We start from the raw sequence: 22,997 nt of genomic DNA on the forward strand, positions 1-22,997 counted from the left end.
GAATTAAAATTGAGAGTACATAGCGTGGGGATGTGATCTGATTAAGGAACTCCAAGAATATGAGGCACTTCATAAGGAGTGAGAAAAAAGAGAGAGAGGAAGAGGAGGAAGAGAAAGAGAGGAAGAGGAGAGTCTGACCTTTCCTGAGGCTAAACCCAGTGCACTCCCGACTCTCGAGGACCGCAGCTTGTGCAAAAGGCAGTCACCCGGCTCCTGTCACGTTTTCAGCTTTGCCTCCACCCCCTTCCCCTTCCCCAAGGAGAAAACTGGAGTAATTGTTCTGCAGCGATTAGGGATTGATCCCAATCAAGAAAATATTTGTTTTCTTGTACCTCTTGTACCTCCCTCCTTTTCCTTGAACCCAACAAGCCAACCACTGATTGCTATAATTAGCTAAGGTCTCAGGAGCAGCAGTTTACTGTATGGTGTAGTTCAAAACACTGGCCAATCAATGGGAAAATAAGAAAACAAAGCAATTACAAGCCATAAAAACACTGTCCATACTTTTCCTTTATACACGTAAAGGTTTGATTATCTCATCATAATGAAGCCTGGGGAGACTGAATTAATACTGATACAGTGGCTTAAATGGTTGTGGCAAACATCTTAAATCAAAAGACTATTAGGGTTCTCCACTGCTTTAGCCTAATGCTCCATGCTCCTTATAACCCATTCACTTTGACAAATGCAGCGAAACCAAACAGACAGCAATTGCCATCTCCCTCTCTAACCTTGAAACAAGCTGAGCATAGTGCATTCAGTCCATTTCACACCTGGCGATGGGTCTGCATGTCTGGAAAAGTTCCCTGAGTATGTGTGTGTGTGTGTGTGTTTGTGTGTGTGTGTGTGTGTGTGTGCATTACTGAATGTGCATACATGTCTGACATTTTTAAATGTGTTTGTCATTGTGTGTGGGAGAGAAAGAGAGAGCAAGGAATAAAAGCACACCAGGCAAGTGCTCAAAGCCAGAGTCTGAAAAACCAACAAAGACCTCGGCCAAAATGACTTCTGAAGAGGCAGTTGTTTGTGTCTGCACTCTTCCCAGCAGGCACTGGGCTCTCCTCATACCACTCCAGCACACAGGCACCTCATTATCCAAAATGCCCTGCAATGATCAGCCGATATGGTGACTTGCTGAAGGTATATATGTTAAGCAAATCAATAAAGGTACATTAATGCCAGGGGCAGATTACATTATCTGTGTGCTGTATGTCCGAAGCCAGGAGCGTGCTGGCTGTGGCGGGCGGGATATGAGAGAGAGAAAGAGAGAGAGAGCTAATGGATAAGGGGTTATGGTCAAAGGAATTATGAAATCAATTTCACCTAAACGCATTTGTTTAATGTCAAACTGCACTCAGCACAGAGGCGGAGAGTGGCAGAGGAAAGGTACCGGTTAGCGATAAACTTACTGTCATGGGAGCAGAGCTGAATCGAATCTTTCTCCCCTGAGGCACGTCGTCCTCCTGCTCCTCAGGAAGGCCCTGGATTTCCGTGACCTCTGACCCTGGGTCGTAGATCACGTCGTCGTCACCATCCTCATCCGTGCAACTCTCGCCCCAGCCCTGGTAGCAGGCGTCTCCATCCGCGTTGAAAATCACCCTCTCGTTGCCGCAGTATTCCTCATCGGGTTCTTCTGCCAGATCCTCTGCTGAAATCCGCGGTGCCTTCTTTTCGTCCTCGTGGTTCTCTGTGGCCTCATCCAGTGGCTTTGTGTCAGCACTTTCAGGAGTTTCCTGGAGACTCTTGTTGACGTCAGTCTTGCTCAGCTGAGAGGAGTCTGCACAGACATCGTTCGCACTGGGAGTCTGGCCATCCTGTTTCTCATCCGATACTCCGTCCACCTCTTCCGAGCTCGTCGGGCCCTTCTGGTCATCCTCTTCATCCTTGGCTATCTCTTCGATCTTTCGCCCGAGCTTCCTCTCCCTTTCCTGCCTCCTCTGCTCCACCACCTCTGCTAACGGGCTCGGGCTGAGCAGATCTTCGGAGGACGACGACACGGGCAGCTTACCTCCTCCGATCCGGGTCCTGTAGACCCCGCGCACCGGTGACTGGCGCAGGCTGCTGTCGTCCTCACTCAGGTCCCCGTGGTGGTGGTGGTGGCTGTCTGGTGAGCTGAGTGCCCGGCCCGCGCTGTGGCTCCGGCGGAGCAGCGAGGCTGGCAGGTGCTGCCCGCGTTCGGCGCTCTCGAACACGGCGCTCAGCTGGCTCACCGTGGGGGACGAGGCCTCGGTCCGCGAACACAGGGAGTCCAGCGAGTCAGTGCTGCCCCGGTTTGAACGCGGCCCCCTCCAGTCGTCCAGGTTCTCGTGGGAGCCTCGCTTGTCCCGGCTGAAGGAGGAGACGGGAGACTGGGACGCGTCACGGGAGTGCTGCTCAAACAACTTCCTGGTCTCCGAGAACTTGGAATTGCTCCCGGAGCGCTCCATCGTGCCATGCTGGAGCTTAATCACCGACCCATCGGTCCGGTTGACAAAGTTGGTGGGCTTGGTGAGCTTCTGCGGGGAAGTATCGCCCCTCGGGCTTTTGGTGGCACTGGCGCCCTCTGTGCCCAGCTGCATGAACATGTCCTTGATACGGCTGACGTGGCCACCATACTGCCGGCCGCGGGGCTGCCGGATCCGCTCGGGGTCCTTATGCTTGGACGGGTCGTCATCCTGACGGGGCTGGTCGAAGGCCTTTTTCAGAGCCTGGAATTCTGCCCTGTAGGCATTCCGGTGTGGGGAAGCACTGCGAAGAGTGGTCCTCTCCGCCGAGGCCTCAGTCTTCAGCATGTTCACTTCAAGGGAAGGGTCTCACTTCAGTGGTACCATTCCAAATCACTGTCATTTCTGTGAGGTCTCACATTCTGGCATGAATACTGGAGAGCTCTACAAAAAGCATTCAGAAAAAATACAAATTAAACATGTATTTTACTTACAATAGTTATTAATGTCATTATAATCTATTTATGACACATTTCATTCACAAACAGAAACACTAATAGCCCACACTGTCCTTGAGCACTATGGTTGTGGTAGTGTGGTAAAAGTGGCTGGGCCACAGTCAAGAGGAGTAGCCTACTTGGGATATAACATTACATCGTTTGTTTTTTAATGATCCCACGCATGCACACCATCACAAGCAGCCTCTTCAACAACACAGAGAGCACATGATTCCTTGCAATGCTTTAAAAGGTGTTTTTATTATTATTATTATTATTTTTTATAGCCTACAAATGCAGATAAGAATGTAACCATAATCTTTATTCTGCGGTCCAGATCCTTCCCCTTTCGCCTATCACAGAAGACAGATGAGTGTTTGATGCTGATATTCTCTATAATTGTGAATAAGTGTGCAGATTTTGATGTAATTTATTAATGGACCATTACAATGTCTCACGGTTTTAAATTTTAACGCAGATACATCGAGCTCGCTCACTGGGGTAACGTCGCGTCGCATTGAGATGTACAACACCGTTATTCACGTACTTTTTAGTTAAACTACGTATTTATTAGTTTGTATCAACACTACAATCATAAGCAGGTCGGAGTTTAATTCCACTAATAGCATACCAGCAGACAGGAACAGCAAGCTTGACTGAAGAAACATGTCCTACCTTTGGTTTAAAACTGTAAAGCTCGTCTATCCAGCGGGCAGGCACACAACATTAGGCTACCTGGTATTTCACTTGGAAACAAAGGCTTTCTAAAGAAAATGTGACCGGCAGACTGGTCGCCAACGTTCACTACAAGATGTGTGTCACCGAAATGTCAAATAGCAATAATCAGCAAATGCGGCAAATAAATCCTTGGCACAAAACCCTACAAACAATTCCTTCCCACGTTAATTACAGCGGCAAATAGTCTCTCCACTGCAGGCTTGACCCATAACGGTTTAGTCTTAACTTGAATGAAATAAGTATAACAAAACTGCAACGCTTAACATCATGTGGTGAAGCTTATGCGCCGCACAGGGTCTGAGCCCAAGCGTCTGCACAGGACATGGCATGACAGCTCCATCCACAAATTAAATAACATCACCGGGCTTTTTAAAGACTACTTTCAACTCGATAAACAAACCAAATGTGACGAGATCCTAACAGTTTAGAAAAGCAGAAGTTGTCAGTTTTGCCACGCTATGGCTGTTGCTACAATGTTCAAAACAAAAGAGTCACTTACCTTGCCTCGTTCAAAATTGATGTTTTGACCAATGCCTCATGCAAAGAAACATTGCTCTGCGGATAATTCATCGATATTATTTCCTTTGAATGTTTGACTACATTCTTCTACAGATTATTTCTTTACAGACTGGTCAGATGTACCGCACCAGTGCTTCGATACTTCGCCATCGTATTGGAACAATTTGACACACAAGCCGGGGTCCTACACACTGCCAGACAACGCCATTGCAGGCAATGGGTGATGCTGCCATTGCCAAAAAGGGGTGTTCATGCAGTGAAATTATCAAGAGCCTTCAGGAACAGGTCGAATAAATACATTTTATATCACCAATTATAAATTAATACATGACAAAACATAAAACCATTCGGTTTTGCAACAATCGACGGTAATGACTGACGTGGTTTGGCCCATGTGACAGGTGTTTAACCCCATTTCTACCGATGGTTCGCTCCGTTAATCTGCACGGAGGAGGTTGCATCGAACTGCAGTCTGGCAAAAAAATAAATTAATTAATGAAAAAATACCAGCACATTAACTTTCCTTGCCAGTTTAATATGCTAAACACAGAACTCGTGGCAATTATGGATTGACAAATAAATTGACAAATTTGCCAATAGGAGTATTTCATGCAGAGATCTTGTGAACAAATTGTTTACAGTTTTTTACAATTGTTTACACACGTTTTCAGAACTCTGTGTCTATTTTTCAAAACTCCACACACAAAACCCACAATTGCTCACACAAAATGCAAAATGCCTCAAATCTGCAGCAAAATGACACACAACATTCAAAATGTCAAAAACACATCTTTAAAGCAAACATTTGCCTCACAGGCACAGAAAAATGTATTGAGCTAAATGGTACTGTAACATGGGGACAAACAAAAATAAAGTAAAAAGACAAATTTTACATACAGTAAAGTCAACTTTTTGTAGAACATTACTGAAAAGCTAAAGTCCGATTACTGTAATTTTCAAAGTATCTGCAAATGTAGCCTCTAGGAGCAGATTGAAAAGGTCCATACCTATATAGAGACTACATCTATTCATAGACCTATACTAAGGCAATGATTGGATGGTGTTCAGTAAAGTAAATGGGTGTGTACACATGTGAGGAGAAAGAGTGAAGCACTGGTGATTTAGTGTGGCATTTTGATGGGTTGTGTTTGAAGAATGAAATCAAGTTACTTCCTGCTAGATTTTTGTGTGTTAGGTAGAAAATTGTGTGTGGTGTTTTGCAAAATGTGTTTTAGTCAATTGAAAACTGAGTCAAACACTGAGAATTAGTGTATGGTTTTGCAGATTTAGTGTCGGGTTATGATGTTTGGAGGACATGTTTAGAAAATTGTGTGACAAGCAAAGATTTAGTGTGTAAGCAGTAGAAAAAACTGTAATAGAAACCAGTAGTCATTATACATCCTATTTATAGTTAGGCCTAAATTTATGTTTCTGTGTGCAGAGAGATTTGGATGTGTGCATTAATAAAAACGTAGCCATCGCCTAGATGATATTTGTACTTTAAAAAAGGCAGGCACACATGTCTGAAGATCACCTCCAGTGACGTTCTAATCATGGTACAACAACCTTCCTCACAGGCAAAGAGCTGACTGGACATGTGATAGAGGGATGTGGTATAAAAGAGATCTTTGTGAAATAGTTTAGCCAGACCAAATCATAAACCAAATGTGAAGGAAGCTTCACAGCAGATAATGGCAAGCCTCTTGTTTTAGTAAATAGATTTGCAATTTCCCAAGTGAGATATGAAATCTGTTATATAAGCTAGCTGTGTGTGTGTGTGTGTGTGTTTGTGTCTGTGTGTGTGTGTGTTTGTGTCTGTGTGTGTCTGTGTCTCTGTGTGTGTGTGTGTGTGTGTGTGTGTCTGTGTGTGTGTGTGTGTGTGTGTGTGTGTGTGTATGGGGTTGTGTTATATGCACGCCATGCCTGTGTGTGCGTGTGCGTGCATAGATGTGGTGGGACTCAGTAATTATCTCTGACATGTGGTATTTGATACATGTAAAATATTCCACACAAATATGTTTTAAGATAACCCCCTGACTCATAGCCTACACTGTTTCTAACAACACAATCAGATGTGATTCTGGGAAGTTGCTAAGCAACCTAAAAATAATCTGGGAAGGAAAAAGGGGGCTGGTAGCAGGAGGCTGAGGATGCTATTTCCCTTGCAAACTGTTTGACTTCAGCCAGAAAATGGTACAAGATATAACTCTCCTTGAGGATGATGTGGTCCATGATCACAGCGAACAGCATTAAATGATGCAAATATGTACTTCTTTATGGGTTGACCAGCAGTGTATCATTGTCCTGTAGCTAAGGGTCCTTTGGCCATCTGTCTGTTCAGCTTCTCCACAGGGGATATTTAATAAACTTCATCAAGCTGTCCTGTTCACTCCTAAACTGACTGACAGGGGGAGGGTGGACTACAGACCTTATGTTGGCGTGGGCCTGTGTCTATATCGCTATCAAGAAGTATTCTTCAAATGAGGGAGGGGACAAATATTAAAACATTCAGTGGTAAAACCCAAGAGACCGTGCCACAATTTGGATATTTTGTTGTTGCAGTTATTGATGCCTATTGAATCTTGAATTCTTGAATCTTGAATCTATCTCGACGAGTAGGCTAGTAGGCCACCTATAGCCACACAAATAAATCTAGGCGTTGCATTTTAAGTCTATCCTATGCTTTGCCCAGGATGTGATACTAAAAATCTTATGATCCCGTAGAAGTCCTCCAGCCCTGTGCACATCAGCATCTGCGCCAGATGTTCCACTATTGCTTCCAGCCAACCAGAGCGCGCCCTGCTCCCACATTGCGCTGGAAGAGGGCGGTGGATGGAATTCTCAAGGAAGATGTGTATCGCTGTCAAAATAATAGTGGTGCTCAACGAATAATATAGATTTTCCTGTAAATATTTCCTGAACTCACCTAACAATGGACACCGTCGGCGTTATCGTATGGCTTTATGTTGGTATGTATGAATTTAGTTCGACAGTATAGACGTATTGGTGCTTTTCTTCTCATCGTTCTTTGCAGTTAGCTAGCTGCCATCACCGAGTTTGCTGCCAGTCATCATTTAGTTTAGTAGCTCGCTAATGTTAGCTCCCGAGGAACATCAGCCAGCTACAGGATTTGACTGTGAATAATTCTACGCTCATAGGACGATCTCTTTGTTTCGGAACCAAGCTGAGTTAAACAATGATGTCAGCTAGATAACAACATGTATTGTCTTTTTGGGAAGCTTTTCGAATGGTCGAATAGTCTGTGTTAATTCGATGCAATTCAGTCCATTAGCTTGCTAATTATAGCTAGCTTGTCCTCCACTTTATCATCACAGATTCCCCCCAAAGCGGCAAGTGTAGCATTCGTTGTCGCGATAAAGCGTGATGTAACGTTTTTTCATTATTCATTTTTTTTTCATGCAGCTACATTTGTAGCAAACGTTTAACCAGCTACATTGTTACATTTTGGTTTTCTGCTGTAAGTGGCTTGGTGATGTCATTGCATTTTAAAAGCACTACTGACGAAATTCACATAGTCTAATTATGGAAAAGATGAAGGTGTTTCTTACGGTAATTTATGTTTTGTGTATAAATAAAAGCTTGCATGGCACATTCGTCTGATGTCAAACATGGCGTTATGTCGTGGGGAAAGAGTAAAATGCAGCCATTACTCAAGTATAAGCAGAGGTCTTCCATACAGACCGATGGTGAGTGGTGACAGTTTGCCTCATATTGATCCCGTCCCCCTCTTAAAAAACCCCCAAAAAATCCCATCCAAACTACACTAGCTAACATGTTTGACCGTCCATAATCAGTTGCACAATGCCTTTTGTGAGCTTGCTGCAGTTAAAACGCTAATGGAAAATACAGTCAAGATTGCTTTTGAATTTTCAGAAATAAGCCTAATGTTTGGTTGAAGTCTTCTGTGTATTAAAACTTAACAACTAATAGCACAAGCTTTAAACCACCCACTAAAAGTGGTTCAACATGAATAGTCCACATCATTGGCTTTTGTAGCCAAGACCTTATTTTGTCAGCCAGTCTTTACTATCCAATTGGTCACTGGTTTTACATTCATTAAAATTATTTGTTACCTTTGTCCAGAAGCTTAATGTTACATCCAATCCATGATCAAAATCAGTTGTTATTTGCCGTAGTCTTGGGTTGTGACTGCACTAGTTGAAACCACACAATGACCAGCCACAGAACAGCCCAGTAAGTTTCACTTCCAGGAAAAGGCCCTTTAGACTGAGATACCAAAGACTGACGTCTCACTGCATTACTATAAGTTGCCGTGCCTCAGAGCAGTTAGTATACTTGAGTTAATTGTACTTGATAAACCACCACCATCCAGCTGATTCAACAGGTTGGTAAGGGGGCATCCCTACTGTCACAGGATGTCCCTTTTCTCTCCAGTGACTTTTCTCTCTCTTTCTCTCTCCCTCTCTCTGTGAGGTGTCCTGTCCAAGGTTGGGCCTATAAAAGCATAAACCTCGGGTTAGCCATTCCCAGTTTTGCGTCCTGAGGGAAATCTGTCAAAAGGAAGGCGTGTGCCTTCACCTAAACGGCAGTATTCACTTTACCGTTTGTGCCGATTGAGCATTAACCATTAATGGGTAAGCTATTAGGTGAACAGTGTTGGTCACCTGTAGGCTGATGGTATAACCACACAGTTGAAGGGGTTGTCTGCTTTACTTTACTGAAGTTATTTTTTGTCGTCCCCACAGAGGAATCTTTACAGCTCTATCTTAGGTATCGCACACAAAGGGAATGTGGAACAGGTTCTACAGAGAACTACTGTTTTTCTTGTTTTTGTTTGCACCTTTATTGTAAAGTTCCTAGTAAGATGAAAAAAAATCCTCAGTGGATAATGTCAGTAGAAGTAATAGTAAAAAGGGTGTCACAGAAATGCTAAGGAGCCCTGTGGGGTTATAAGAGGACAGACTGTTGTGTAATAACTGCAGCCTCCCTTGAATAGTGAGAATGCCTGGAGCACCAAGGGGCTGACTGGGTGTGACAGCAAGCTCAGAGCACCATCTGCCCTAGCCAGCCGTCTCACATCTGTCCACCGTCCCCATACCATCGGGCACGGATCAATAGCCAGCCTGGCTTATGGTCATTAACTGTATGATTAACCTGGCTTGCATACATGGGTCTGTTTTTGTTTTTCTAGGAACAGTTTTGTTTACATGGAGCCACATTTTTATTACTTTTTTAGTCTAGTTATTTAATTCCAAGTAAGAGATAAGATTATTGTGGCACTATCAGCATAGATTCTTATTATCTTTGCTGCCGAAGGTATTCGTGTCTGTATTTTTTATTCAGCAGATATACAGTATAATGTTTTTATTGATGTGCATATGACTTTGTTATTGCGATGACATGTTGAGGATTCATGTATAGTTTCTTTTAAAAATGTAATATAAAGCATGTTATTAAAGGAGAGGTTTTCACATAGATCTCGGTTTCTCGATCTCACGGACATGCCCCCAGAATGTAGCGCTGTAGCTGCCTGACTGCATTAGCTGCTGACTATAGCAACTCGAGCTAGGCAAAACCCATTGTTTTAGTTTTTTGTCGTACCGACAGTACTCGGTTAACTCGAGAAAAGGAGATATGTTTTGACAACACTTTTTCAGGTGTGTTTTATGGCCAAATGAACTTTCGGTCGGTCTTGGGTATTTATTAAGGTGATATCCCACACCTTCTTTAGACTGATAGGGACTGATGATTGTCGCTGTTATCACTGTGGTTAGAATGGGACCACATAAAATCTCAGTAGTCATTACGATACTATGCAGTGGTTTGTGCTTACAAGATGGGATCGGTACGAGCGTCCATTTTTTGAATTTTAAATGTAGAACTCCTATAGAAGATTATGATTATGTATAGGGTGATGTATAAAAAAAATAACTACTATTGATTTGCAAATTAGGACTGGGTGGGGTGGTGGCTGCTTTTCGCACACTATCTAATCCAACCTCCAGAACTAATCCAATTGGTGGGTTTTAATGCTTGCGTGTGGGATGCTGCTTCTCACTTCTTCCCTTTGAACAACTTGACGTGTGTGTGTGCGCGCACGCGTGCGTCTGTGTGTAATGTGCCTATACTGTCTATATATTGTAGGGCTAGATGGTATGAATGTCTTAGTGTGAGCATAGTGTGTGTAGTGAGCCTGTATGGTGCATGGTGAGTATATTGTGTGTGTATAGTTTGTGTGTGTGTGTGTGTGCGTGTGTAGTGTGCCTGTATGGTGCATGGTGAGTATATTGTGTGTGTATAGTTTGTGTGAGTGTGTGTGTGTGCGTGTGTGTAGTGTGCCTGTATGGTGCATGGTGAGTATATTATGTGTGTGTAGTTTGTGTGTGTGTGTGCGTGTGTGTAGTGTGCCTGTATGGTGCATGGTGAGTATATTGTGTGTGTATAGTTTGTGTGTGTGTGCGTGTGCGAATGTTTAGTGTGCCTGTATGGTGCATGGTGAGTATATTGTGTATGTAATAGTATGTGTGTGTGTGTGTGTATGGTGGGTCGGGTGGGATGTTGGGGAAACAGCTTCCCCACAGCAGGCCAGTCGGGCTCCGAGCAGTAATGAGGCCAGAGCTGCATGCCTGGCTGGAGGCAGAGAGGGCCCAGCAACAGCAGCAGCAGCCACACAGCAGGGCCACAGCCTTTATCCTCCTAACACACACATACACCCACACCCACACACAAACTCTACACACACACGCGCACACACACACACAAACTATGCACACACACACACACACAAACTGTACACACACACACAAACTATGCACACACAAACTGTACACACACACACACGCGCACACAAACACACACACACACAAGTATATTTTTGCTTAAACATGAAAAGGTAAGCGAGCGAGTGAAATCCAACAACAGTTTCAAGTCAGTCTTAGCCAAATATAAGCTAGAGCCATTATCTTAGAATCAGATCTTGAATAAGGAATAATTGTGCGTGTGGTGTGTAAGTGTGTGTGTTTGTTCTGAATGGAGCTTTTCCAAGAGAGAGTGGGTGTAATGGAGGGCAGGACGCCTGTGTGAGGTGGGGAGGAGAAGTTGGCTGTGGAGTATGTGTGTGTGTGTCTCTGTGTCTCTGTGTGTGCGCGCGTGCGCTCGTCTGGGAGTGTGACTCACCGCCTGGCCGATTACTGCCTTTTGCTACTCACTGCCAGCCAGTGACCTGAAAGACACATTGGCAGCACAGACACACACCCACACACTTGCACTGCTACGTACACTTAAATAAAGGAGCTTTCATTGTTCACATTACCATTGACTTGTTTTTCTGAATAGTGGAGATTTGACGTTTACTTAAAATGTAATTACTATACTGTATACTGTATTGTAATCCTTATTCAGTCACAGTACTGCATAGTGATGTAACACATTGCAAGTATATGAAGTCTTATGGTCAAAGTTTCATACATAACCATATACAGCAACAATAATACCACATTACATTTATACTGTATGGACACCAGCAGTGTGGTGGGACAGAAACTTCACTGGATAAAACTGAGTCCTAGGTGGACTAGCTGTATATAACTCCCTGCTCTTGTCCTCTCTCTCTGCACCAGTGGTCACCATTCTGTCCAGGTCACATGGGGACCGCAACGTCTACCCCTCTGCTGGAGTGCTGTTCGTACACGTGCTGGAGAGGGAGTACTTCAAAGGGGAATTCGCCCCATACATAAAAGCTGGTAAGTGTGCTGTTCCTCAGATCACATTCCCTGGCCTTTCCATGAATCTCATTTCGTCCTGTTAGGAATATGGAAATGTCTTGCCTCTGTGTTCTCTTAAAATCCTTATTATTGTTTCTGTGAGGACTAAGTTGGAATCTCTTATTTACATATGGCATATACAATTAATAGAAAAATAATGGCGGGGACAGTTTTCAGTCATTAGAAAAGTGCTAAGCTACACTGCTTGCAATATTAATACTGGAACTGCAAATTCTTATAAAGATGTTATTTACAAAATGTCCTCATACACCTGACAAGTTCAGTACGATTGGAATACCTAGGGCGTGAATGTTAAACAGTTCCCATGGGAAGGAAGCCCCAGGTATCGGTAGGACAAGTATGATATGTTGACGTGATAGATCATGTTTGAAGCCTTGTGTGCTTTACATGACTGACTGCACACAGGTGACTCCAGTAACGACCCCATCACATTCAACACCAACCTGAAAGGCTATCCTGACAGGCCTGGCTGGCTGCGCTACATCCAGAGAACTCCCCACAGTGACGGAGTACTTTATGGCTCCCCAACTGCTGAACACGTTGGCAAGCCCACTGTAATTGAGGTGTGTATATGTATATGCGCATGTGTGTGTGTGTGTGTGTGTGAGAGTTCACACATTTGTGCAGATATTTTCACATGAGTGAATGCTGGAGGGCCAGCCATTTCAGAATCACCATGCATCTTCTGGTCCTGATATGGTGAGGCTATGATTAGAAACCAGTTGTAGCAAACACCAGAACTCCATTTTGAACTCTACAGCTGTAGTGACAGCACAGATAAGTAAAAAAAAACATTAGTATAAGTACATTTCAGTGTTCCATTTCCTCTTAGTGCAACAGTTTCATTATAAAGCTTTTATCCTGCCAGCCTTGACTATTCTGTGCCATTTATTGTTTTGAGTGATAGCTGCTTATGCCTGTATTGTGGACCAGTTTTCCCAGCGGTTTTTCGGTGGGCATTTCAGAGGCTTTAAAACGTTGTCATTGCTCCCATTCCTTTGGCTTTGAGAAGGCGTATTTGCATCAAGCTCAGACGAGGCCTGCGACCCTACCCATGCACACACTATAAGCTGCCTGGCCCTGATCTGGGCTTAAACTTTCACCCTTATGTGTTGCAGATTACAGCCTACAACAGACGCACTTTCGAAACGGCCAGAAACAACTTGGTCATAAACATCATGGCTACCGAAGGTGAGAGTGTTGGTATTTTGAGTTGAGGTCACACTTTACATGAATGGAGTCCTTACATATCACATTTCAATTCATTATTTAACATAAACAAACTTTTCACCTTCCTTTTTTTTTTTTCAATGGCTACCATGCCTTTGTACAATCTGTAGTCACATTTTCAAAACTCTAAATACAGTCACTTGTGGCCATACCATGTTTCCATGCCACCATATTTCATGCGTTTTCATGCAATAAGCAGTCAATTGACACATTTCTTACATTCTTACATTCTTACATTTTCTTTACATTCTACACAGTATGCCAGAAATGTAAACGTAATGTTCTAAACTTGAAATATAATAGAAAGCCTATTCTTCTGCAGCAACTCAAAAACTAAATTGAAGGACCTGATAAGCATTTTTGAATGAACACTTTACATTACAGTAAACAGACTTTATTGTGAATTTGTACCGCAAATAAATCGTGTCTTTAAACACCAAGGTTGTCTTGAGATGTCTAACCATCTTCATAGTAAATACTGAGCAAGATATGTGACAACAGCAGAGGAGAAATTTGGTCCACATAAAAATTTGAGAGATATGAGACTCTTTTTAGATGTTCTTTTCTTATTGGGTTGTTGATAAAGCATCTACTGTACTACAGCAATTCTATCAATTGCATTTTTTCCCCTACTGAACATTCTTTATAGCCTGGAAAATCCAGACCCTGGTAATCTAGAAAGATTAAGGGTCTGGCCACGAACAATGTAATGGCCCAACTCGAGGGGAGGCACCAAGCATGCATTTGAAAATCTCACTGCACGCAATTGGATAACACTAGACCAATGTTTACTCTGAATGATTCCGGATAATTGTGAGCAACATGTTTTAGTTATTTATTTCTTTATGATTTTTTAATTTTTCTCAAAATAAATTTTCTTCCCTTCAAGGTTGTATTTTCCCTCATTTTTTTCATTGTGAGATTACAATAAATCACCAACAGATTATTTTTAGTCAACTTTAGCAGAGGTGCCAATACTGTATATATTATAATGATGATTCTAAAACAGATAGTTTGGTCCTTGATTATGATTGGCTGAATCGCGTTCGATGCCGTTGTAAAATCCAGCACAAACATACACCCTGACCACTTTTCCTTCTATATTACTGCGCTACCACAACTTGATACAAAAGTCGGGAGTAGCTGCGTCTCGACGTTGCTTAGCAACCATTCTGATAGAGGAAATATATTTCTTGCCAGAAGAATGATTATCTATGAATAAATCGTTACATTTCTCGTTGCTGAGCCTTTATTTTATGAAATCTTGCCAGATATGTAGTAACCGTTTTAGAAAAGCAATAAGCCACTCGAGTCCGTGCCTAACAATGCTCTAAAATCAGTGTAACCTACGGCCTCTCGGGGCTTATTGCTTAAATTATGGATAATGAACAGGTGTTGTCACTGTGTCTTCTCTTGACTAGATCTTTTTTTTCTCATGTCTCATGTCAACGACAAAAATAAAGGCACTACTAAGTAGTACTTGCTTGGGAATTAAACTGATATCCATAGCATACTTCCGTAGCAGTTTTGCTATGGTGGCTCACTGATTAACCTTATTCAGTGTAATCCTCTGAGCTTTACTATTGTTATTTTTCAAAAGGATTTTCAAAAGAATAGGAGTTGTAATGCTTGATGTACAGTATAATGTGTAACATGTATTGTGATATGACACATGCACTGCCCAGGCCCAGCCCTAGTGATTGATGGTGTGGCTGCTGCTGAGGGTAGTGGCCGCTGAGCAGCATTCTGGAGACCTCGCTCTGACCAGCTGTTTGTGTGCCAGCCCTGACCTCACTCTGACGGCAGCAGCCATCTGCCAGCGGTCGCCTGCACTTCGCCTTACGTCACTTCACTGCGGGGCAGACAGCAGACGCTCTGGATGGGCAGATGCCTGTCTCGCTGTGCCCGCTGATCTCGCCCCACTAAAGGCAAGGCTGTCTGGTGTTTAAGGCCGAGACTACCCAGTGGGGAAACTTGAAAAAAAAAAGAAAAAACAAGTCCGACAAGCCATCAGCCATGTGTTCCCCAGGGGATGGAGCTAGCTAGATCAAGTGCACCAGCAGGGACGTTGTGGATAATTACGGGCAATGACACCGATATTCACCACTTCTGCTTTTATAAAGCAGCGATGCCGTGAGGACACTGCCACCTCAGCAAGCTCAAAATTTCAAAGTTGTGCTACACAAAGAGGGATATACCTTTCAGTTGAAGGACGTCAAAGTTGAGTTACAAGCTACCCGTGTCTTCTCATCTGCACAACATGTTTTTTCATGTTCTGCATCTGCATGTGGTGGTTCCATCACTCTCTCTCTCTTGCCACTGTCTTACCTTTTAATGGTCTTCTTTTCATTTGAATGCCCTTCTCTGTTCCAGAATTTCTCTCTTTCTCTTTCCCTTCTCTCTGCTTCTCCACCTCTCTTTCTTGCTTTCCTCCTGTCCTTCTAACCTTTCTCCATCTCTTCCCTTTGCAGAGTTTCCATTGCCCTATCAGGCCGAGTTCTACATCAAGAACATGAATGTGGAAGAGATGCTGGCCAGCGAGGTGCTCGGTGACTTCCTGGGCGCCGTGAAGAACGTGTGGCAGCCCGAGCGACTCAACGCCATCAACATCACCTCGGCACTGGACCGCGGTGGCCGCGTGCCACTCCCCATCAACAACCTCAAGGAGGGGTGAGTTACGCACTGCTGCGACACATTGACACCTCCCCCCCACACACACACACACACATACATAAACACTGACAGACTAAGACAAACTTGACAGTCTAAATAAGTTATAATGGTCAGTTCTTGAGCCAGTACTAGTTTCAAAAAGGTTATATTTTCTTACTTTTAATTTAATTTAAACTGTGATGTTGGAGAGGGATATTACTGTAATATGTGGTAATAAAAAGGAAAAAAAACAAGGAAGTTTAGATCTTAGCAATCTAAAACGCATGGTCACTGGCGAATAGCTTAGGGGTTTGTCCAGTCCACATTGGGTGGTTTTGTTATCAAACGTCGGGCGCCTGGCGCAAAAAGGTTGGTCTTATGTTTCTTAATCAGTCATGGGTGTGTTTTGGGCATAACATCCTTTAAACCAATGAGAATGACATCTGTCATTCCCTTTAACAACAAGCAGTGCAACTTCAAACGGCGTATCGGTATTTTGATAGTCAGCGGCACATTTGAAGGAATCTGCTTGCGAGACCATATCGAACAGGTATTCCACTAAACCATGCTTTACTAAAACCTAGCAGAGTATAGACTACACGCATCTGCACTCATCTATTATTTGAAGAACTCAGGCAAAGTGAAACTAACTTCACTGTGATGTCATAGTCAACGACAAAACAGTTATACACATATATGCCTTTGGCCGTAGCAACCATCCATTTAGAACTAGTAACGGCAGTTTGTCCTGTGAGTTGAGAAATTAGTTGATATCAAAGATTCTAGAACAGAGAATCTTTGGTTGATATGTGTCGGAAGAAATTAGTTCTACAAACAAGACAGTTTTAGCGATTTAGCAACAGTAGAATAAGCGGGATAATGTCCACGGTGGACCGTGCATTAACTTCTGTGAACAGACCACCGTGTCGTCCATTATCCCTTACTTAATTTCTTTCACTATTGACTTGACAATGGGTTACCATTGGAAACATAGCCTGAAAAAAGCAACACTTACCCCAATAATGTTCGAATGACTGAATAAAACACAGGACATTTATCCTGCAGAGGAGTTGCTGCTTACATCTCGTGACAGTGCATCTTCAGCTTTCGCTATAGACCAGGTTTTTCTTGGTCAGTGGTGTAATGCATTTTAGATGGTGTAAAATAGTGATTTTTACATAACGCACCAGACCACAGGTCGTTAAATGCCACACCCCTGAGTGCATTGTTCAAGAAAAGAGACCCGCATGGCGAAAAATTAGAGTGTAAGATAAGAATACGCTTTGCTGGGTCAAAATTAGGGCCCATTTTGTCCCTGTTCACATTGCTGGTGTTGAGTTAGCATTACTCAAGCTAGCTGCCTTAGCATGTAACTACCATGCAATTTGCTGCAGTCAGAGGCAGTCTGACAGGCTCATCAAAGAATTCCCCTGACAGGTGGAAATAAGCTGTCTGTTAATTATTCATAATGCAGTTTTGGAAGATAAAAGCTTCTAGAGGATAACTGGCAGGCATAGACTAAGTGGAAACAAAACCCATGTGCACGGACATCCTGCTCTATGCCTGAGGTATATTTGTGTGTGTGTGTGTGTGTGTGTTTACTTTTGCCCCTCTCTTAAATTCAGTGTGACTTACAGTGTGTGGGTGAATGTACACCGATGTTCAGATCTGTCTCTGTATGGTGAAGGGTGGTAACCTAACTCTGCAGTCACACATTGTAAATGACGAGCATTTAGTGTGACTGAGTGTTGTGTGACGCGTGTGACTGCAAATGTTACCTGACATCTCTCTCATCCTCTCCTCCTTCTGAGGCATGTATATAACTGTGCCTGTGTGTGTGTGTATGTATGTATGTGTGTGTGTGTGTGTGTGTGTGTGTGTGTGTGTGTGTGGGTGAATGTGTTCACTGACCGCCCTATCTCTCTGTCTGTGTGCGTAGTGTGTATGTGATGGTGGGGGCTGACGTACCGTTCTCATCTTGCCTGCGGGAGGTGGAGACGCCTCAGAACCAGCTACGTTGCAGTCAGGAGATGGAGCCGGCAATCAGCTGTGACAAGAAGTTCCGTGCCCAGTTCCACATTGACTGGTGCAAAATCAATCTGGTGAGCAGAAACGCATGTACAGTATACGCACAAAGAGCATGGATGCAGTCGTGCAAAACACAGGTCATAAAATGTGCACAGTTCATTTATGTGCACAGTTCCACATGAGCTGCTGTGTGTGTGTGTGTGTGTGCGCGCGTGTGCACTTCTTGTGTTTTATTCATGTATCAATAAAGGACATTTTTGATTTTTTTGTCCTGTGATCCCTCCATTCACCTCACTGACGTCTTACAGGTGGACATCACTAAAGTGGTGACGGTGTATCGCGAGCGACCCAACCCAGGGCCAGGCGTACTGCCAGACATTGGGGAGTACGACCCCCCGTCCGAGGCCCTGCAGAGCCGCGACTACTTCTCTGACTTTGTGGTGACGCTGGCCGTGCCGTCGGCCGTGGCCCTGGTGCTCTTCGCCGTCCTCGGCTACGCCATGTGCTGTCGCCGCGAGGGGGTGTAAGTGGCCATGCCTCAGTCAGCACGTCGCACTGTCTCGGGTTGAGAAGATATGCATACACACACACACACATACACACACACACACACACACACACACACACACACACACACACATATTAGTCTGTCTGTTTTTCTCAACTCACACACTTTGACACAATGGAAAGTTATATTGATGCGCTAAAGAACAATTGCACCCATTATGCTCGTACGGGCTCAAAAAGAGAGTTTAGCTTTAGCAATGCCAGATGGGAATGGATAAGGTGCTAGACAGAATACCTGAAAGAAGGAAAAATGATGTTTCTAGACCTCTGTGTCTGAATCTTAGGAATACCCAGGGCTCCCCTGGTCAGAGGTGAAGGGCCAGAGTTTTAAGTGATGTCACAGGAAAGCAGCTCATCAAGCATCCTGCCATAGTCTGCACCGCTCGTGTCTGCTGAAAGTCCTCTGGAATCAGCGTCCATCCTGTACCCATCGCAATGATCAGCACCATTACTGCCACATACATCAACAGAACGAGTTCAGTCTGTCCCATGCATTTGTACATCGTCATTTACCCAATCAGCCGGAGGAACCACCCACCCCACCATCCCAAAGCATACCTCATCTCTCCCTCAGTGTGCCCGTGTTCTCCCTCCCATTCATTCGCTTTTGTGTGGATGTCTTTTTCAACTATTAATATTAGAATTTTAATTCAGTAATTTTGTTTTGTTTCTAGGGAAAAAAGAAACATGCAAACACCAGAGTAAGTGTTGCCTCTCCTGTGGTTTTTGCCTCCTTTTTTTGGATTTTGTTTTTTGCTGATCTATTTTTTTTATTTGTTCATTTTGGATAGGTTATCTTATAGGTGTTATTTGTTTATTTATTTATTTATTTATTTGCTTGTTTTACCTGTATACATTTATGTCATCTCCAACCCTCCTTGTGGTGACATCTTCATATCCATCAGAATCATTCATACAAATCTGTTTCCACCTTGCCATCCTGTTGGCAGCTGCTTAAAGCGAGAGGTTTTGTTTAGTACATGGTTAGAACAGCATCAGGTGCTAGCCCATCTAATAGAAGGGCATGAGAGAGAGAGAGAAAGAGAGAGAGAAAGAGAGAAATAGAAGGCTCTGCTCGCCTCTGCTTGTTTCTGTCCTGTCTTCTTCCTGTCTCTTGTTTTTTTCCTCTCTCTTGCTTTCTCTGTCGTGTTCTCTCTTTTCCTTGCCCTAATGGTGCACCATCTCTTGCTCTTTCGCTGTTTCACACAGACATGCACATGCTCTATCTCTCTATCTTGTCGGTCTTTTTCTCTCTCAGGACAGAAATATGTTTTAGAACAGCCTCTACTCGATGTGTAGTGGCATGAACTATAGGATGGTTGGTTAGACATTCAGTTCAAGAAAGATATGAACTAGGGCTGTCAATCGATTAAAAAAATTAATCTAATTAATTACATACTCTGTGATTAATTAATCTAAATTAATCGCATATATAATAATTGCTGTGAAAGTATTTTAAATATTTAAATTCAAATTAATCATTGAATAATCAGCATTAGTGACATTAAAGTTCAAAAACTCTTTTATTATTATTTTAATAATGGCCATAATAATCTATGACATGACCTAATATGCTGAGGAAATAAATTCAAAAGTGCTTCGGGAAAAAGTTTTTTTTTTCAGGCCAGAGATATAACCTAGGGGACACAATGAAAATAAATTAACACTCCCCTCAATGTCAACACTATTTCTTTGCATTGATGTGCGACTTTAGAGTTGATGAACTCCAGTGATATGCAAATTCCTTGCTGCAGACATTGCAGAGGACTTTATTTTAATCAACACCATCAGGCCGTTTTTTAAAAGTAAATGTTCGAATCAATGATCTAGGCAGCACATTTTCTTCTCTCTCCTTCTTTTTACAGTCTAATGGTTACTGACTACAATGGCTCGGGGTCAAAGGTCATACGGAATCAGTTTTAATCAGTTAATTTTTCTCAAATTAATTAATCGAAATTAATCAGTTATTTTGACAGCCCTAATATGAACAGTTCTCTTAAAGCCGATGCTGGTCTGGTATTGGGGCCATGCTGCCTGTTAATGTGAAATACATGTGTGCTGACTCAGCAGTCTGGTGTCTAAGACTTCCCCTCCTCCTCCTTCTCCTCCTCCTCCTCCTCCTCCCTGTCTCCCTCATTTCTCCACACCTCGTCTTCCTTTAGCATCCAGCTGGTGCACCATAGCTCCATCCAGAAGTCCACCAAGGAGCTGAGGAGCATGTCCAAGAACCGCGAGATCTCCTGGCCTCTGTCCACGCTGCCCGTCTTCCACCCGGTCAGCGGGGAGGTGGTGCCGCCATTGCACCCGGACAACTACGAGACCACCAGCATGCCCCTCATGCAGACACAGACGTAAGTGTTGTTTTATTCTAGAGAACAGTAATCTCATACATGTAGGAGACCAGAGATGCATTTAAATTTGACCAACAGTGGTGAACGCTCGTGGCAAATATGTTTTCTCTGAACAGGAAAATTTGAACGATTTGATGTAAACATTCCATTGTAATGGTAACACTTTGTCAAGCTCATGTCCAGCTCCACTGTATTTTCACGGATAACTACCCCCTCAGGCTGTTGGCGAGTGTTTGGGGCCCACTGGTTAGCACTCCGGCCCTGCAACCGGAGGGTTGCCGGTTCGAGCCCCGACCAGTGGGGACGGCTGAAGTGCCCTTGAGCAAGGCACCTAATCCCTCACTGCTCCCCGAACGCTGCTGTTGTAGCAGGCAGCTCACTGCGCCGGGATTAGTGTGTGTTTCACCTCACTGTGTGTTCACTGTGTGCTGAGTGTGTTTCACTAATTCACGGATTGGGATAAATGCAGAGACCAAATTTTCCTCACGGGATCAAAAGAGTATATATACTATATTATACTAAATACTAAAGACAAGGGCAAACGTTTGCCTATGTTTGCGAAATTGAACGCACCTCAGGGCTATCTGTGCCCCTCTGACCTTGTAAGAGCTTTTATGCCAGCTCATAGTTGTCTGGATGGAAAGGTTCTAATATTGGAAGGGATAGAAATGTAGGTTACTTGTGGTTTACTAGAAGGATTGGACTACTGAGATTGAAAGTGGTTGTACTGCTATTGATGTGCAATGATAAACAGATTTTGGACAAAAATGATGGATGACAAAATCTGTGTGATTAAAAATATGAGGCTCAGAATTAATTCGGCTATTATTTTTTCCCTTTCAGGAATTTACAAAATCAAGTCCAAATACCTCAACAGCAACCTCCCGGTGAGTAAAATAATGAAATAATGAAACATGATTTATCCCCAAAAATCAAACATTAATACTGTGGACATATGCTGTGCAACACAGTCACTAACATCAACTTCTATCCATTTATTTACTGCTAACAAAGGAGATAATTATTGTATGTCAACATTTCGAAGGCTGGAGGCAAGTATATGGAATATTAATTCAACATGTCAGGTTGCTTTTCTGAAATACCTGCTGGTTCGTCCAAAATGAACATAGAGCACAGATGATCATTTTAGTCATCAAAACTCTTTTAATGTAATGGTATTAATGTATCATATATTGTACTTGTATTTGTACTATGGAATTGACTTGATCCACATTCTTTTTCACAGGTAAATGGTATTCCTGAAGAGAGAAAAGTGGCAGAAGCACTGGACTTGTGATCTGGAATTCCACACTTAGACTTTGTTTCGTTTATTAATTTCATGATTATGTTTTATTGCATTTGTATTATATACGCTCATGCAATGCTAGTATGCATGCATTGCAGCCTATTTCCATGCTTTTATGTGCTTTAAGCACTTTGGTTCAGGAATGCCAATGTGGAGTCAAGTTGTAAATACTAAATAAACTTGAATATGATTCACAATAGCTATATTCAAAAGAGGGGGTATTTTTTATATGTATATTTTGCCATTGAAGTTGAGTTGGCCTTATTTGTTTTGTGACTATTCTTGAAAAATATCTACATCATGCTTGCTTGTTTTTCACTGGAACCATAGCAAAAAGAAAGTGAGATAAGCAGGAAGTGCCTCTGTTCTCTTTTAAACATGAGACAAAGCAGACAGTAGCCAAAAAGCAAAGCAAAATAAACTAAACAAATGTTCTGTCAATGCTAATTGATTTGTTCTCACCCCACTTATTAAAAGATTTTTGAGGAAGCGGCTGTGTTGCCATGTTCTCCTTCCAGGTCGTCTCTGATAGAGTGACAGACTGAGAGGTTGGTATAAGGACATCAAAGTGCAGTGTACGAGTGAACTTGTGTTGTCCCTGTATGAGATAACCATAAAATGTATTTATTTTAATTTGCCCTCTGGTGAAGATATCATTTTCTATCACAATAGCTGCACCAGTGGCGATTGCTGCTCTTTGGAACAGGGGAAGCTCTGATAAAAATGGTAAATTATTAAATTAATATTATTAAGGTGCTATATTGTTCTTTGAGGGCAAAAAGTATCCCAAACAGTAGGCTATAGAGTTGGCATGGCAGACATGGCATGTAGCCTACACACGCTACCTAATTTAGCCTAAATACACAACTGGAACAAAAGCAAGTCACAAACTCTGTAACTCCACATTACGGTTTTATTTA

The 22,997-nt window shown here is 42.9% G+C and overlaps 2 protein-coding genes across 3 annotated transcripts in view; one reads left to right on the forward strand and one right to left on the reverse strand.

Annotated features, from left to right (window-relative positions):
- The window catches only part of ppp1r9a (protein phosphatase 1, regulatory subunit 9A), a 56,000-nt gene extending 47,629 nt beyond the window's left edge, over positions 1-8,371 (reverse strand). The window contains exons 1-2 of the mRNA XM_076302130.1: positions 8,272-8,371; positions 1,410-2,867 (exon numbers count right to left, since the gene is read on the reverse strand). Of these exons, the coding sequence (XP_076158245.1) occupies positions 1,410-2,771 (1,362 nt within the window). The 5' untranslated portion in view covers positions 2,772-2,867; positions 8,272-8,371. The remainder of the gene's footprint in view (positions 1-1,409; positions 2,868-8,271) is intronic.
- Positions 6,987-22,710, forward strand: sgce (sarcoglycan, epsilon). 2 transcript variants are annotated; one of them, XM_076302132.1, is made up of 11 exons: positions 6,987-7,146; positions 11,779-11,901; positions 12,349-12,506; positions 13,062-13,134; positions 15,645-15,843; positions 17,765-17,927; positions 18,162-18,376; positions 19,095-19,121; positions 20,583-20,771; positions 21,615-21,658; positions 22,018-22,710. In XM_076302132.1, the coding sequence occupies exons 1-11, from the start codon at positions 7,110-7,112 to the stop codon at positions 22,032-22,034; spliced, it is 1,245 nt and encodes a 414-aa protein (XP_076158247.1). In that variant the 5' UTR covers positions 6,987-7,109; the 3' UTR covers positions 22,035-22,710. The 2 variants fall into 2 exon arrangements, with proteins under 2 accessions (XP_076158247.1, XP_076158246.1); XM_076302131.1 differs by lacking the exon at positions 22,018-22,710 and adding an exon at positions 21,786-22,005.
- The last annotated feature ends 287 nt before the right edge of the window (positions 22,711-22,997 follow it).

This window comes from Alosa pseudoharengus, unplaced genomic scaffold (genome assembly GCF_046254945.1).
Source record: "Alosa pseudoharengus isolate Yale_2024_CS ecotype anadromous, Long Island Sound unplaced genomic scaffold, YU_APseudo_1.1 YU_APseudo_1.1_scf_23, whole genome shotgun sequence".
Classification (NCBI taxonomy): Eukaryota; Metazoa; Chordata; class Actinopteri; order Clupeiformes; family Clupeidae; genus Alosa; species Alosa pseudoharengus.

Excerpts from the sequence above, each read along its gene's own strand:
- sgce (XM_076302131.1), top strand. The coding sequence starts at position 7,110 with ATGGACACCGTCGGCGTTATCGTATGGCTTTATGTTG. Across the intron at positions 7,147-11,778 it reads TATCGTATGGCTTTATGTTG|TGGTCACCATTCTGTCCAGG; the intron begins GTATGTATGAAT and ends TCTCTGCACCAG. Across the intron at positions 17,928-18,161 it reads ACTGGTGCAAAATCAATCTG|GTGGACATCACTAAAGTGGT; the intron begins GTGAGCAGAAAC and ends GACGTCTTACAG.